The 13,813-nt window shown below is 56.3% G+C and overlaps 6 protein-coding genes across 6 annotated transcripts; 1 reads left to right on the top strand and 5 right to left on the bottom strand.

Moving 5' to 3' along the window:
• Window positions 1-139: 139 nt before the first annotated feature.
• Window positions 140-2,014, bottom strand: F5Z01DRAFT_268566 (uncharacterized protein). The gene has a single exon (XM_046258655.1). It carries the CDS (start codon window positions 1,930-1,932, stop codon window positions 265-267), a length of 1,668 nt encoding a protein of 555 aa, XP_046115440.1. The 5' UTR covers window positions 1,933-2,014; the 3' UTR covers window positions 140-264.
• A 525-nt stretch (window positions 2,015-2,539) lies between these two features.
• Window positions 2,540-4,346, bottom strand: F5Z01DRAFT_268551 (PrpF protein). Its single transcript, XM_046258654.1, has one exon. The coding sequence runs from the start codon at window positions 3,888-3,890 to the stop codon at window positions 2,730-2,732; it is 1,161 nt and encodes a 386-aa protein (XP_046115439.1). The 5' UTR covers window positions 3,891-4,346; the 3' UTR covers window positions 2,540-2,729.
• A 178-nt stretch (window positions 4,347-4,524) lies between these two features.
• Window positions 4,525-6,666, bottom strand: F5Z01DRAFT_627301 (uncharacterized protein; the record flags this gene model as incomplete). Its single annotated transcript, XM_046261534.1, has 3 exons — window positions 4,525-5,563; window positions 5,714-6,356; window positions 6,414-6,666. 3 exons carry the CDS (start codon window positions 6,664-6,666, stop codon window positions 4,525-4,527), a joined length of 1,935 nt encoding a protein of 644 aa, XP_046115438.1.
• A 1,930-nt stretch (window positions 6,667-8,596) lies between these two features.
• Window positions 8,597-10,079, top strand: F5Z01DRAFT_752645 (uncharacterized protein). The gene is made up of 2 exons (XM_046267074.1): window positions 8,597-9,683; window positions 9,725-10,079. The coding sequence occupies exons 1-2, from the start codon at window positions 8,958-8,960 to the stop codon at window positions 9,881-9,883; spliced, it is 885 nt and encodes a 294-aa protein (XP_046115437.1). The 5' UTR covers window positions 8,597-8,957; the 3' UTR covers window positions 9,884-10,079.
• Window positions 10,080-10,227: 148 nt separating this feature from the next.
• On the bottom strand, window positions 10,228-11,064 carry F5Z01DRAFT_683142 (ClpP/crotonase-like domain-containing protein; the record flags this gene model as incomplete). The annotated part of the gene is made up of 1 exon (XM_046265819.1): window positions 10,228-11,064. The coding sequence occupies one exon, from the start codon at window positions 11,062-11,064 to the stop codon at window positions 10,228-10,230; it is 837 nt and encodes a 278-aa protein (XP_046115436.1).
• Window positions 11,065-11,423: 359 nt separating this feature from the next.
• On the bottom strand, window positions 11,424-13,785 carry F5Z01DRAFT_627353 (uncharacterized protein; the record flags this gene model as incomplete). Its single annotated transcript, XM_046261535.1, has 2 exons — window positions 11,424-11,516; window positions 11,572-13,785. The coding sequence occupies 2 exons, from the start codon at window positions 13,783-13,785 to the stop codon at window positions 11,424-11,426; spliced, it is 2,307 nt and encodes a 768-aa protein (XP_046115435.1).
• Between the last annotated feature and the right edge of the window lie 28 nt (window positions 13,786-13,813).

The raw sequence follows: 13,813 nt of genomic DNA, 5'->3' as shown, positions 1-13,813 counted from the left end.
AATGCTAAAGTCATAATTAGTCGTAGTCACGGTGAGATGAATGTGGGTCTACGGTGCTAGCACTGACGTTGCCCTTATAGCTACAAGCATTACCACTGTAAATACAAGTAAAATACATAATTCACGTAGAGGATCAGCGAAATGATTTGTTGTGCGTGTCCACGCAATCGGGGGACGATTTGTCCGCCTAATTGACGAGCTATCATGTTCATCTTCATGCTTATATGTCAAGTATAGGGTATGCAGCTGCCCTGCTCCGTAGAGTCAATGCCAAGCTTCTCGCGCATCGTGTGCCGCGACGAGCTGTCTCAGCATGGCTTCCTCATCACATCCTTTAACACTCCTAAGTTCTCCCAATGGCAGGAGCTCGCATAGATCAAGCTCGTTCTCCTCATCCTCTGCGTCTGCCGGCGCCGCGCCTGAGCTGTCGCCCAAGGTCACGGCCGCCAGGTCTTCAAAGACGGCAAAGTCCAGCACGGTGCCCTTTTGCGCGTTGGTAAAGGTCACAATCGCGTGGCCTACCATGCACGTCCACAGCAGGAGCGGACGCACGGCGGTTGCGTCAGGGAGGGGGCTCGGGCTGGATTCTGGGTATGTCTTCCTTTGTAAGATGATCCGTGACTGGTGTATGAGGGCCGTGAGTAGAATGGTGTATAGGTCCACCGAATGGGCGTCAGGTAGTAAGTCCTCAATGTATAATATGGCTGCTATCCGCAGTAGCGGGTCTAGCGGGTTTGCCGCCACTCGCAACAGTGCCTCTGTTTCGGCCATGTCGTCCCGCAGGGCTTTGGGGTTGCGCACAAGCTGATGTTCGACCTGCAAACAATCTTCTGCAAAGCTTGCTGGGTCGACGAGGATCGACTGCGGATGCGTGCCGTGCCGCGCCGCAATGATCGTCTGTGTAAAAAATGCCAGCCCCTGTATCGACTCAATGTTGGCAAGAGCAATACTACACGCTGAGAGTAGGTGGTGTGCGCGGACAGCAAGCTCTGCTCGCCTATGCGGCGACAGCGCATCCGATATGGGCGGGAACATTTTGGAAAATTCGAGATAGGGGCTGCTCCCAGCATGTGCAGCGCCCTTGACATCGGCCTTGTGCACCTTGTTGAGGATGACTCCCCACTCCGGCCTCATGCCACCACCTCGATCCACCATGTCTCGCAATCCTCTCATCAGGACGTGCCAGTGGTCCTGCCGCCCGCTATATGTGGCCTCCAGGGCCATGGCGGCGATGGACTCCACGACGGCCGCCTCGCTCCTCGAGCCATCCTCGTCGCCCAGCAAGATGTCCTTGTTCATGGAGGCGCATACCTGCGCTATCGATTGTCCAAGCTCCGACGGTGGTACGCTGCCCCCTCCATTGGCCAGAGAGGCCACGAGGGCGATTGCCTCGAATGTGTAAGACCGCGGGGGCACATTATGGAGATACTGCTGAACCAGTCGCTGAGCCAGGGGCGCATTGTGGTCAGGTGGCGGAGGCCAGCCCGTCAAGCCAACTGGACTCTGGCTTGGTTGTCCCTTGGGCACAGGCGGCCGCAGATATGGTATGTGTAGCGACTGCTGGTGCTGACGTATGGTGCCTGGCCTTTGCTCATCCTGCTCGCTCACGTTGCTCATGGGTGTCGAGGGGACCTCTGCACTTCTCCTCATAATGGGCGCTGGCGTGGCGACTGAGCTCGGTGTCGTGGCCGTCTGTGGAGGGGTGTTCAGATGCGCGTGGGCCTGTGATGTTCCCTCATGGTACCGCAGCGCCTCATCCTGCGGTTGTGATTTCGAGTGCCATCTGTCCGGATCGGCTGGGGGCCTGGTCGTGGCAGGTGCAAAGGTGTTGACGAAGCGAGTGCCTTGGTGCTGGGACTTTGATATAACCATGCCCTTGCGGGTCGAAACCAGGGCGCCGTTGTGGATGGTCGCACTACACTGCTTGTCCATCAGGGGGCGATCGGCACGTCGTGCAGACGGTCGCTCGGTCTGCCCGGCGTCGCGCTATGTGTCAGCACCTCGGCGTGGGCGATGGGTTGTTCGTTATCGGTCGCTGCGCGGTGCTGTAGACTCGCAACGAGGGATGGTGGCGAGGTTGTCGGATTCGGGAGCGCTACAGGGATGCGCTATGGTAGCCAAGTCGCCTTGGCGCTGCGTGAGATGCGAGATGCCCTGTCGATGGCGAGGTGGGACGTGGAAGTTTGTGGTAGCTGGAGGTTTGACGAAACGAGGGCCTCGTGTGAGGTGAATGAGAAATGGATGGCAGGCTGACGCGGTGGCGTGCCCTCAAGGTGACAGACATGGACTGAACCGTGGGCGGCAATTGATGAAGGTGAGGACCAAGGTGCCACTGCCACGCAAAGGCCATACTTTACCTGAGCTGGCGTAGCTGCGACGGCAACTGCCGGCGGGCGTCCATCCCACTTTTGATTTCATCATTTGACTCGAGACTGACCCGCTATTCGGACTTTGAGCATGCGGACGACTTGTCTGGCCGTCCATCTCCATCTGCCTTCACAAGCAAATATCAGCCAGGCAACTAAGAAGACGGAAAATCAAGCGCACATGTCGATCACATACATATCGGAAAACGCGATCGAATATATCTGCAGGGTCCAGGAGCTGAGACCAGAAGGATCACTAGGCGCCATCGCCTTGCTGCTGCCTCGGGCTGACCACCCCTCGTGGCGCCCCACGTCTGCAGGGTAAGTCGCCGCATCTCGAAGTCCCACCGCACGAGTCCGAGTCTAGTACAACACCTGCCCCTTCATCATGATCCTCGCTGTCCTCAGGAGCTCTGCGCTGACGATTTTGCCGTCTTTCATCGTGGTGCCAATGTCCAGTTTCCCAGTCGGGTGCGCAATTGTCACAGCCTCCTTTCCGCTCTCTCTCAGCAGACTCGCAGGGATCGTACCAGGTGTCTGGCACGCCGCGCCCAGGCAGAGCGCCAACGTGAGCGGTACCGCCTTGTGAGCCTGGCCCATGGACAAGGCCGCGCATCGAATGTCAGCTGAGGTGTCCTTGGAGGGGAAGACAAGGACGATCTTCGGTATCGACTCAACCTCGGGGTTGAGGCCCATCTTCGTGGCACCGGCGCGACGGATCTGTTCTAGCCGCCTCTTGAGTGCGGCATCTCCCTCGATGGCATCTGGTGTCAATGCATCCGCGTCGATGCCCAAGTCTGCGACGTTGACAAAAACGCCTGGGTTGCTGACGTCCATGAGTGTGGCCTGAATGGTGCTTCCATCCTCAAGTGGCAACTCGTCCACGGCATTTCCCGACGGCAGTGCCTTTCCTGTCTTGGCGCCCGTGGGATCCATGAAGCTCATGGTGATGGGCGAGGCCTTGCCGGCAACGCCATCGAGCTCGTATGCACCTGAGGGAACGTAGTCTCGCCCCTCCACCCTAAACCGCGCAACAATGACCTTGTTGGTGTTCCGGTTCAACAGTCTCATGGAGGCCCACGCCTGGCCGTGACTGTCTGTTTCCACGGCATCATCTTTCCCAAGACCCCATTCCCATGCGGTCGGGCCAACAGCAGAGCTCATGTTGCCGCAATTTCCCTCCATGTCGAGATTGTCGTCCTTGATCCTCACTTGCACAAATGTGTATTCCACGTCAACGTGATCCCGGGTAGGCGGATGCACCACAACCACCTTGGACGTGGATGATATACCGGATCCCATACCATTGAGCTGACGCCCGTAGGGATCGGGAGATCCCATGGCGGCTGGAAGGACTGTCTGCCATTGATCTCGAGCCGGCAAGTCCCTGTCGTGAATCATCAAGCCATTCGAGGTGCCTCCGCGTATAAAAAGGGCGTTCAGCGTCCGGGGCTTGGTGTGAAGCATCCTGCTGAAAGATCGCGTGACAAGTCTCGCTGAAGCGGGACAAAGACGTGCAGACATTGCGGCGACGTGTGTTTTATACTTTGCAATGCAAGGAAATGGGCCGCGCACCTTCACAAGAAGCTAGATGGAGAGCGGATAGGAAGAATAGAGGATGGAGATCGGTCCGTCCCAGATGAGCGGAGCTTGTCCGTCTTTGCCCTGGGGATTTGGTCACCCGGTACGGATAGGCCCTCGGTAAATAAGACTCGGCAATACTCGCATTTACGAGGACTTGCACAAATTGTCGGGACTCTGTCTATTCATTTCGTTGAAATATGCTGTTGATTCTGAAAAGTCGTCGACTATAATGACTTTGACGTTGAATTGAATTTCGGCTGTTCCGCAACTACCTGATATACCTGTCTCAAATAAATGGTGTGAGCAATAATGAGGACACTCCAAAGCTCCCGTGGAAATAATAGCATTGCCACATAATATAACCCTGGCCTTCCTATAGCCTATCGTCTCGATAATGGACTGATTTACAAAGCGGATGCCGCAGAGTGACGTGGTGAAGCAATGGCAAAATAGCACGACCCTTGAAGACAGTTCAGAACTCGAGAGCTAGAACAAGCGGTTGCAATCCCTGATTCCACTACAATTTATTGCCCATTACATTCCTCAAAAACCTAACACACGTAGAATCAAGACTCTACTCGCATTTGTCCTTCTTCATCCAGATCTCACCGACAGGATCCCCTTCGTCTGCCACGCAGACCCATTCCCCTATGCCATACTCCTTGGGCGCGTGTCGAACGCCACGACCACCGCCGCCAATAATCAAGTTCCCCGGGCGGTAATTCTCATCCTCCTTCATGCGGCGAATAACACTGCCGTGCACGCGGACATCATCTGGAATGTCACGGACCTCACCCCTGGGCAGCGGCCAGCGGATCGGCTCCCAAGTGCCATCACTCTTGAGATCCATCCTCCGGAAGGGGAGGTACTCCATCAGCTTCCACCCAGTCACGGAGAAATGGTTCAGACCACCGTGGTACGCGAGGGAGTCGTGGATTCGGGCGGTGTGTGCACGACCCATCAAGCCGTGAAAGTGGCGCTCGTCCTCATCGGTGGAGCAGGACGACGCAGAGGATGCCGTCGAAGACGCTGTCGCAGGACGCGGCTCCCGAGGCGAACGATGGCGGTACTCGCTGGGCGACTCGGGGAACGTGGGCGTGCCTCCATTTTCCATGCGGATGGCCGGTATATCGCCAGCAGTGGTCTGTCGGTTCTTCCCCTTTTTTCGCAACGCAGCAGGCTTCTTGGCCGGGTTGTCGGCGGACCACTCGTTGGAGCATGCGCAGCCCAGCTCGGCGACCTTGTCGGGGTCAAAGGGCAGTCCAGCTCTCATGGCCTCGCGGACCATCCACGTCAGCGGCACGTGGCTGGCGCTCTTGCTGTCTTCCAGCATCTCCCAACCTCCACCGACGTCAGCATGGCCTCCGGCAAACCACACCTCGTCAATGTCCTGGCCGCTGTCGTCGACGGGCTGTATCTCTGACGGAGGAGGGTTCGAGTTGGATATCTCCGATGGAGCAGCCGACTGCGCAGACTGAGGTCTTCTAGACGACGACCTGGCACGGTACGGGGCGAAATCGTCCTCCACTCCCTGTTGAGCTGGCTTCTCCTCTAGAGGGCGCGTCTGTGAAGATGCCTGGGGATCGTTGGGCGAGAGATACTTGTCCTTTGACCTGCCGCGGTCCTCTGGTGCCAGGTTCTGATTCTGCTGCTCCGGTTCCTGCGTCTTCTCATCCGCACCCGGATTCTTCTTTTTTGTGTCCCCTGCCTTGTCCATCTGGGGAATGATGTTCTTTTGCATGTTCCAATGTTCCCAGCCAAACCATTTCTCCATGTTGTGGCGTTTGTGGTGTTCCCTCACTTTGCGGTTCCCCTGATACATGAGATCCTGGCGAAACTTGGCGCGGCGCTCGTCGATGCTGACGGCGTGGCGGATCACCTTGGCGCTACTCTTGGCCGTGTAGGGAAACTTGCTCCTCTGCATCCAGGCTGTCTCGAACCGCGGCACGGAGTTGACGGTGTCGAACAAGCCCAGGAACTTGATCCGCCCGACGGGCCGCGAGAAGGTCTCGCGGAACCCCTTCATGAACTTGTACATCTTCCTTTTCTCCTCGTCGGCCTTTCTGATCTCCTCGGCAGAGCCGACGCTCTGCTGCCGGCATTGCCACTGGGCGAAAGCTTTCCACGCGAACTTGACCATCTCCTCGTTGCCGTGGGAGAGGAGGCCGATGTAGTCGAGCATCTCGGCCAGGAAGCGAGCAATGTACGAGCCGCGCGAGAAGCCAAAGAGATAGATCTCGTCGCCAGGATTATAGAAGCGCATCAGGAAGCGGTATCCTCCGACAACATGCTGATCGAATGAAGAGCCAACAGCTGAGTCTTTGGCCTTGGTGTACCAGCTGTTGAATCGCGCGCGAACGGACGTGTGTGACAGCGAGCCTGACACGACGTACGTCCCGATTCCAGCTGGCCAATTTCTTCAGCATGTCTGTCCAAAATTCATCCAGAGAATAAGAAACTCACGTTGATAGTAGTGGTATTGGTCGTCAGCTGTGCGATCCAGCATGCGGAAGATCTTTAGGATGTTGCTGTCACTGTCGTCGCCGTGGAATTTATTGCCAGTGCCGTCAAAGCACAGCACCAGCTTCCGAACCCCTCGGCTCGCGGCCGCCTGCGCGGCATTGCTATTCGTGTTGATAGCGTCCTGGTTGCTGTCGGTGAGAATATTGGCTGCGCTCGCAGAGCCGGCGTGCTGCGTGCTGCCTTTGGTGGCCATGTCGTCCGCCATGGCAACTGCTACCAACGCAGAGATTCGAGATCAAGAGGGGAGAGGTATAAAAAGTGCGTACGGGCAGATAAATAGAAGACCATCGGTTCTACGGCACTGGAGGAGAAGCAAGGGCCGGACCGGACCATCGCGTCCATTTGCTCCCATTGTGCACACCCTGGCGTCAAGTAGCCATCTAGCATCATCGAGCGCGCTATTCCTCCCTAGGCGTTCGTGCGACGGCTGAGCTCTCATGAAGATCATGGCCGCCCTTTTGACCAGTCGCTGTCGTCGTGCATGTCTTAGACTTATGCCGTGGTCATGTCGGCGGAGAGAACGGACGCAGTCCAAGGGAGCAGCCGGCGCTGGTGGAGGCGCTAGAGACGCACGCTTGGTCTGTTCAGCTTCCGACACGGGCGGTAGGGCGCGTCGATCATTTCCATGATCTGCGCAGACATTGGCTGGGATGATGTAAATCGTTTCTGATAGGGTTCTCGGGTGGTTTGGGCGATCGCGAAATCTGACGATGGCAATCTCGGTTTGAAATGAGCGCGCCGTATGGTCTATCGGCACAATGAGAGTATGAGACCGATGGATTGAACATGTTCATATTCCAGCCTCCAATCATGATTTGAACTCTCGCGAAATTGCCGCTGCATCGTCATTGTCCTCGATTGCTCCAATGCGTGCCGGCCGCATTGTTTGGCGCACATCTCGGGCACCGGCATGAATATTGCTCACGAGTCACACACGCGAAAGGCTCCTAGCTTCCCACCGGTCTCGTCTCTTACAGACCACGCTCGAGAACACGTATTGACCAGTCAGATGCGTGTGGGAGCGCCACGAGGGGAGGACCTCGAATCACGGTTCTATTTGATGTTTGTGTGTCTCAGAGGTAAGATGGCGGCAGGCTGGTTTTAAAGACACAACTTTGTTTGCCTTTACCGTGAAACTCCACGGCCACTATCGCAATTTTAATTCACTTCTTCTGGTAGCTGGACACTAGTGGTGATTTGGGCGTTTCTTGCTGGGCTGGTTTGATGGCCACCAACTTCATTAAGGGGTTAGTGTAGGGTAGGTCAACACAGAAGATTGAACACGACACTTTCACCTCTCTACTCTTAAGATGTATGCAGTGAATAAGGGAATGACTCGAAAAATATTTGGCTTAGTCATGCAGAAGACACATTATGGCTACAAATAGTGAGTATGGTTGGGACGTGATCCCTTGGCAAACTAAGGCTAGGAATCGCGACGACGACACAAGTTATACGACGACGTGGAGGCTTGATTTTGAAAGCTTCAAAGCGCGCAGAATGTCGACCAAAGGAACAAATCAGCCAAGAGAGACAATAAAAGTGTATTCCAAGGAGGATGTAAGGAGACAAAGCGACATCAGTGCCGCAAATCTACTCGAGACTCGAGCACAGGCCGCTCAGGGGTCCAGTCAACAACAAAGCATCCATTGTTGAAGAAAGCCTCGAAGACGTGCACCACCAATTCATGTTTCTGAAGCGAACAAAGTATCACAAAGTACATATAGTGACTTGAAGGACCTGACGTCTTGTGTGTTCTTACAAACCGGTCATACAGCCTCTCTCACATGTGTAGATAGATGGTGCTGGAAAATGGACGAGTCAAATTCTTACCGCCCTACTGGGACGAGCAGGAATAACAATATTTCTCCACATCATTTGAACACTGTAAAGATCTGCCCTCCCTTCAGCGGGACCACGGCTAGTGCAAAAACCGCCTTGTGTTTCCTTGCTCTCTCAGCGGATATCGGAAAATGATGAGTTTTATCGTGCTGGACCGTGATATTGAGTCTATCGAGGTTGCTAGATCTCAACAAGAACACCCAACTGTACCACGACTAGATTAATGGTCAGAACAATTACTGTGACTGTGGTCCATCAAAGTGGTACAATTGGGGTCAGCCGTCAGAGACAAGTAGGTATTCAAGTGGATGAGTCGCCCCTGATTGCTAGGGAGACGTTAGGTCAAGTCCAAGAGCTGTCAATTAAAGAGAACAATCAGACACAAAGATAGCGCCAATTCGTCTTCGAGATTCAAGGCCCATTGTTACGATAGTCTGCAGTTCTTGTCTTGTGAGACTCGACTAACTGACAATGAGGGAAGCATTTGGTCAGAGCTTGCAGTATAGACTGAATGACCTCGTTGTATATTGTCGACATAAAGCCTTACCCAAGAACCGCCAGCTTTGTTCCCATTATGGCCTCGCAGACGCATTCTTACGAGTCCTCTTGTAGTGCGGATCAGTTGAGAGTATAAGAAACACAATGTCCGCGCATGTACAGTCGACTGAGCGACAGAGTCCAGCCATCAACCAGCAGAAGATCATCTATCAGACATCACCAAACCTGAAAGATATATTCAGCAGTACGAGTAAGACCAGCGATTCTTTCCAGACGCCCATAATGAACAACGCATTCATGCCCTGGGCGGCGCCTCCGCCCGGGCTATTTCCCTTCCTGCGTCTGCCCCCTGAAGTCCGCACCTTGATTTACGAACATGCCTTCGTCCTCAATATACACATTGAGCTGGCCATACGTGACGAGAACGCACCTCGCCTGTCAGCCTTGACACCCTACAAGTGCCAGTGCGCCCAGCATGCCGACGAGCGCATGGCCCCCCTGCCACGACACTTCCTCGCTCTGCTCGAGACCTGCACGCTAATCAAACGGGAAGCCGCGCCTATCCTGTACGGAAAGAACGTGTTCTGCTTCGGCGATGGACTCATGTGGGAACCTGATTATCTCTTCATTGCGCACAGGAGTCTGCAACGCATCGGTGCGACTAACTTGAACTTCATCAAAGCCATCGGTCTACACGTGGATGCACTGCCCAATGTAATTGCAAGAGACTACACCGCACCCCCTGGGGTATGGCCTGCTTGGAGAATTCCAGCTCCCTATCCGCAGGGCGAGTTGGTGCGCTACATTGCGGCCATGTGCCCCCGGATCGACACAATCTACCTGGGCGACATCGGGAGGCTGAAGACATGGGTGCACTCGCTGGACATGCAGCATCACTCGGTAGGCGACAGGACAAAGAGCATGGAGCTCATATCGCGTCTGTTCGGGGCCACGACGAAATGGCTCAAGTCGTCTGGGAGTTCCACCCGCATCGTCATAGGCTGCTACGCGCCACTTCCACCCGGTCACAGAGTGAGCCCCCGCAACCGCGACGATTGGCCTGTCTATGAGGCCGAATGGCAAGCCAGATTTGACACGATAGACATGGACTGGGTGGACGGGGAGGAGGAGGAGAGCAATGTACCGTGGGCGGAAATGAGCCGCGAAGAGTTGGAGAGGTTCATGACGAATGAGCATGTCAATGAGGATCAACGTTTCAAAAGAGCTGCCCTCGACGCGGGATGGGAGATTCTACCCAGAGGGGAGTTGTTCGTCGAGCCCAAGGAACAGAGGCCACGGACGCATTGACCAGTGTAGGATATGGGGTGTGTTGTGACAATCTCTTTGTTCTGCTCAACATCTTTGGCATTTCTGATAGAATAGACGTGCAACATCCCTCCCAGAGTGACTGTACTTAGAGCTTGCTGTCTCTCCAGACGGGCTTCCTCCTCTCCACAAAGCTCAGCACGCCCTCCTTCATGTTCTGCGCGCCATCCATCTCCTTGTAGATGCCAAACTCGACTCGCCTCGTGGCGTCCTGCGGATCCTCGGGCGCCCAGCCACTCAGGATGCCAGCGCGACTGACAATGATCGAGTCGGGCGAGTTGTTGGCCACCTCGCCGGCCCACTTCAGCGCCTCTTGTACCACGTCCCCCTTGACAATCTTGTTGATGACGCCCCAGTCCAGCATCGTCGTGGGCGGGTACGATCTGCCCGTGAACGCCATCTCTGAAGCCCTCGCCCGTCCCACAAGCCTCGTCAGCCTGGGCAGTGCACCCGCGAGGGCGACAACGCCAATCTTGGTTTCGGGGAGGCCGAACTGGGCGCTCTCGTGGGCAATGACCATGTCACAGTTGATGGCAATCTCCATGCCTCCTCCCAGACATAGGCCATTGACAGCTGCAATGACGGGTTTCTTGCCTCGTCGGTTGCTGAGTCCTCCAAATCCATTCTCGTTCCACTTCTCCACTGTTTGAGGCTCTTGTGTCTGTCCGTCTTTGTGCTTGTCGTTCCACTCCTTTAGATCCGCGCCCGCGCAGAACGCGCGTCCGGACCCCGTCAGCACAGCGACGCGGAGCGTTGGCTCGGCATCAAACCAGGACCACAGCTTGTCGAGGCGGTAGTGCATCTCGCGCTGCATGGCGTTGAGGGCCTTGGGACGGTTGAGTGTGGCGAGGAGGACATGAGGGACAGGCGAGGTGATGAGCACGTCGGGGACGGATGGGGGCGGGCTACTAAACGTTTGAGACATGACGACACTTTGGGGGAAGATGTTGTGTGATAAGGTGAGGAAATGAGGACCGTCGCGGAGGTGATACAGTCGTGGCATGGAATGAATGGCTTTGTAGGTATGAAGGTGAAAGCGTCTCGTTTGAAGCAGCTATGTTATTAATACCCCAGATTATCGGATGTGGGGGCGACAGGGATCTCAACCTCGGCACTCCGGCTGTGGACGTGGCGTCTATCCCCAACGAATCGAATCTGTCCAAGAACAAGAGGAGGCAGAAACATTGAAGCATTATTATATGTACCTGGAACCCCAAAGCGCCTTTTCCCTGCGTTTCCAAGCCCAGCAAAAGGAGGTATTCTTACAGGACGCGTGCGTGTCCATCAAGCAGGTAGACCACGCTTCTCGCACTCGGTGAAGAAAATGACCATGCGCCATAACTTCTTGACCAGATCCTCTGCCTCGTCGTCCAGTGCCTAGAAAGAAAATGTTAGCCAGCTGTAATCTCAGATCGCATTTTAAAAAACTCACCCCTTCCAGCTCCTCCGCCAGAGCCGCCGCTGTCCCGTGGTTGCGCAGGTGCTCCTCCACCGTCTCCACGAGCATCTCTTCCTGCACGCCCAGATACTCCACAATCTTCTTCTCGACAAACGGTCTCAGCTTGTCACGCACCACGCCGGCGTCCATAAAGTCCCACTTGACCTGCCAGTTCCACAGGCCGTCCTTGTCCGTCGGGATCTCCTGCGCGAGTGCACGCACAGCCAGCGCAATCTCCTCGTCCGTCATGTTGGCCGCCGCCGACGTGGAGTCGTACTGGATGGGGATGAGCTGGCGCTTGGCGCCCGTGTCTGCCTCTTCGTCGTCCAGTAGGCCTTCCACTTCAGCAATGGTCCGCCTTTGCGTGACAGCCTTGGAGGCTTGTGCTTTCTGCGCAGCGGCGCCGAGGGACAGCTTGAAGGGCTGAGGTGCCGACACGGACTCGGAAGGACGCTGCTCCATCTCCTCGGCCTGACGGTCCAGGAACGAGTCGGCCATGCCACGCGCACGATCCCTGTTCGCCTGCTCGCGCCGGCGCTCATCCTGCTCTGCTCGTCGGTCCAGGTCGTCTCGGTGCTCCTCCTCGGCTCTGTCCATCTCACGCTTGCGCACCCAGCCGACATGGTCGCGGTAGTACGGGTGTTCCCTGCGGTTCATCTCCTCTTCATCGTCCCACTTCTTCTCCCGTTCGAGCTGCTCTCTCTTGCGTTCTTCAAACGTCTCGGATTGTTGCTTGTCTCGGTCGTTCTCGCGATCCAAAGCGTTCTGTCTCGCTCGCTCACGCCCAACCCACTTCCTCTCTGCCTCGGCAAACGCTCGATCCGCGTCCAGTTTCTTCTTCTCCTCTTGTCGCCTGTAGAGCTCATCGTCGTCGGCATCCGTGTCCTCGTCCTCGCGGTTGATTGAATACTCGGCGTTCGATACACCGCCATTCACGAAAGCAATACGGTTGGGATCGTGACCTCGAGGTCCGGATGGCGCATTAGGCACACCACCTCGGGGGCCGAGCGGAATGTTATTCGTGCTGCCGCCATTGGCAGAAGGCTCCAACCGTGAGGCGCGGGCGGGATTGTTGCGTTGACGCTCCATTTCCTCCGCTTCCTCTTCCTTGCGGAGTCGCTCCAAGTCTCGCTGAATGCTCCGCTCGCGAAACGCAGCAATTTCGCCTGCCACAACCTCGCGCATCTCGGCCGGAATGTCGGAAAGCTCATCGTCCTGCGCAAGCGTGATGTTGACAACCTCCACATTGTCGCCCGACTCGGTCTTGGGGGCATTGCCGTTGCTGTCTGCGCCAAGACCGGCCGGTGGGTAGAACAGCTCCTTGATGACCTGCTTGAGCGCACTTTTGCCGTGACGGTATCGCTGTGTGGCCTCTTCTTCGTCTCCCTTCTCCTCCTGATATGACTCTAGATAGCTCTGCGAGCTTGGGTCGACGCTCACTTGCAGTCTGACCTTCTCCTTGCCCTCGAATGGCTCGTCCTCTTCGTCTGTCGGGGGTTCCGTTGCCGTGGGCTGAATTTTGGCCGGGATCTCAACAGTCTCGTCGTGTAGAAGCTTGATGGCGGTGGACAGCGATTCGGGGTCATCGTAGAGCGCAAAGCCAAATACTGTGCCCTTCCTTTCCTCGAGGACGCTGGCCGACGCATCCCAGCGCCTGAGCTTGCCCACCGATCCTAGAAGCTTCTCAACCCCGTTGCTCGTGTTGAAGGACTCGGGTACACCCCACACGAACAAGGTCCGCACCCGCTCTTCGCTCGTCGGGGGCACAACCACCTGCGTAACCTCCTTGGCCTGTGATTGATGATGGCTACCTCGGTCCATCCCAAGACCCGGCCGCTGCCCTGGCCCTTGCGGTCTGTCGTTGTCCATGCCTGGTGTTCCCGGCTTGCCCGGCCCCGTCCCTAGTCGGATGACCGGCGCATTGAAGTTGATGTTGGGCATGTTGGTCGGCGCTTGAAAGTTGCGAGGCATCCCGCTTGGACGGTTAGCTTGTGACGGGTCATGCTGCTGTAGCCCGGGAGGGGCCATGCCTGGAGCGGACGACATGCCTGGGGGAGGTGCTGGCGACGTTAGCTGGGAGTGATGGGGCTGGGAGGCAGGTCTGGTACCTAGTCCAGGAGGAGCGCCCACGCCTGGAGGCGCATTGCCGCCAGGGTAGCCTCCATAGCCCGGTGGCGCGCCATACTGGCCGTATTGATTGTAGGACATGTTGCGTTCGTGCGCTGGCGCTGCTCTC

The sequence above is a fragment of the Emericellopsis atlantica genome, assembly GCF_019669845.1.
Source record: "Emericellopsis atlantica unplaced genomic scaffold F5Z01scaffold_26, whole genome shotgun sequence".
Classification (NCBI taxonomy): Eukaryota; Fungi; Ascomycota; class Sordariomycetes; order Hypocreales; family Bionectriaceae; genus Emericellopsis; species Emericellopsis atlantica.
The sequence above is the reverse complement of the archived record's forward strand: the minus strand, read 5'-3'. Positions and strand labels throughout refer to the sequence as shown.

Excerpts from the sequence above, each read along its gene's own strand:
- F5Z01DRAFT_268566 (XM_046258655.1), bottom strand. The coding sequence starts at position 1,932 with ATGGACAAGCAGTGTAGTGCGACCATCCACAACGGCGCCCTGGTTTCG.
- F5Z01DRAFT_752645 (XM_046267074.1), top strand. The coding sequence starts at position 8,958 with ATGTCCGCGCATGTACAGTCGACTGAGCGACAGAGTCCAGCCATCAAC. Across the intron at positions 9,684-9,724 it reads TCGGGAGGCTGAAGACATGG|GACAAAGAGCATGGAGCTCA; the intron begins GTGCACTCGCTG and ends GGTAGGCGACAG.
- F5Z01DRAFT_268551 (XM_046258654.1), bottom strand. The coding sequence starts at position 3,890 with ATGTCTGCACGTCTTTGTCCCGCTTCAGCGAGACTTGTCACGCGATCT.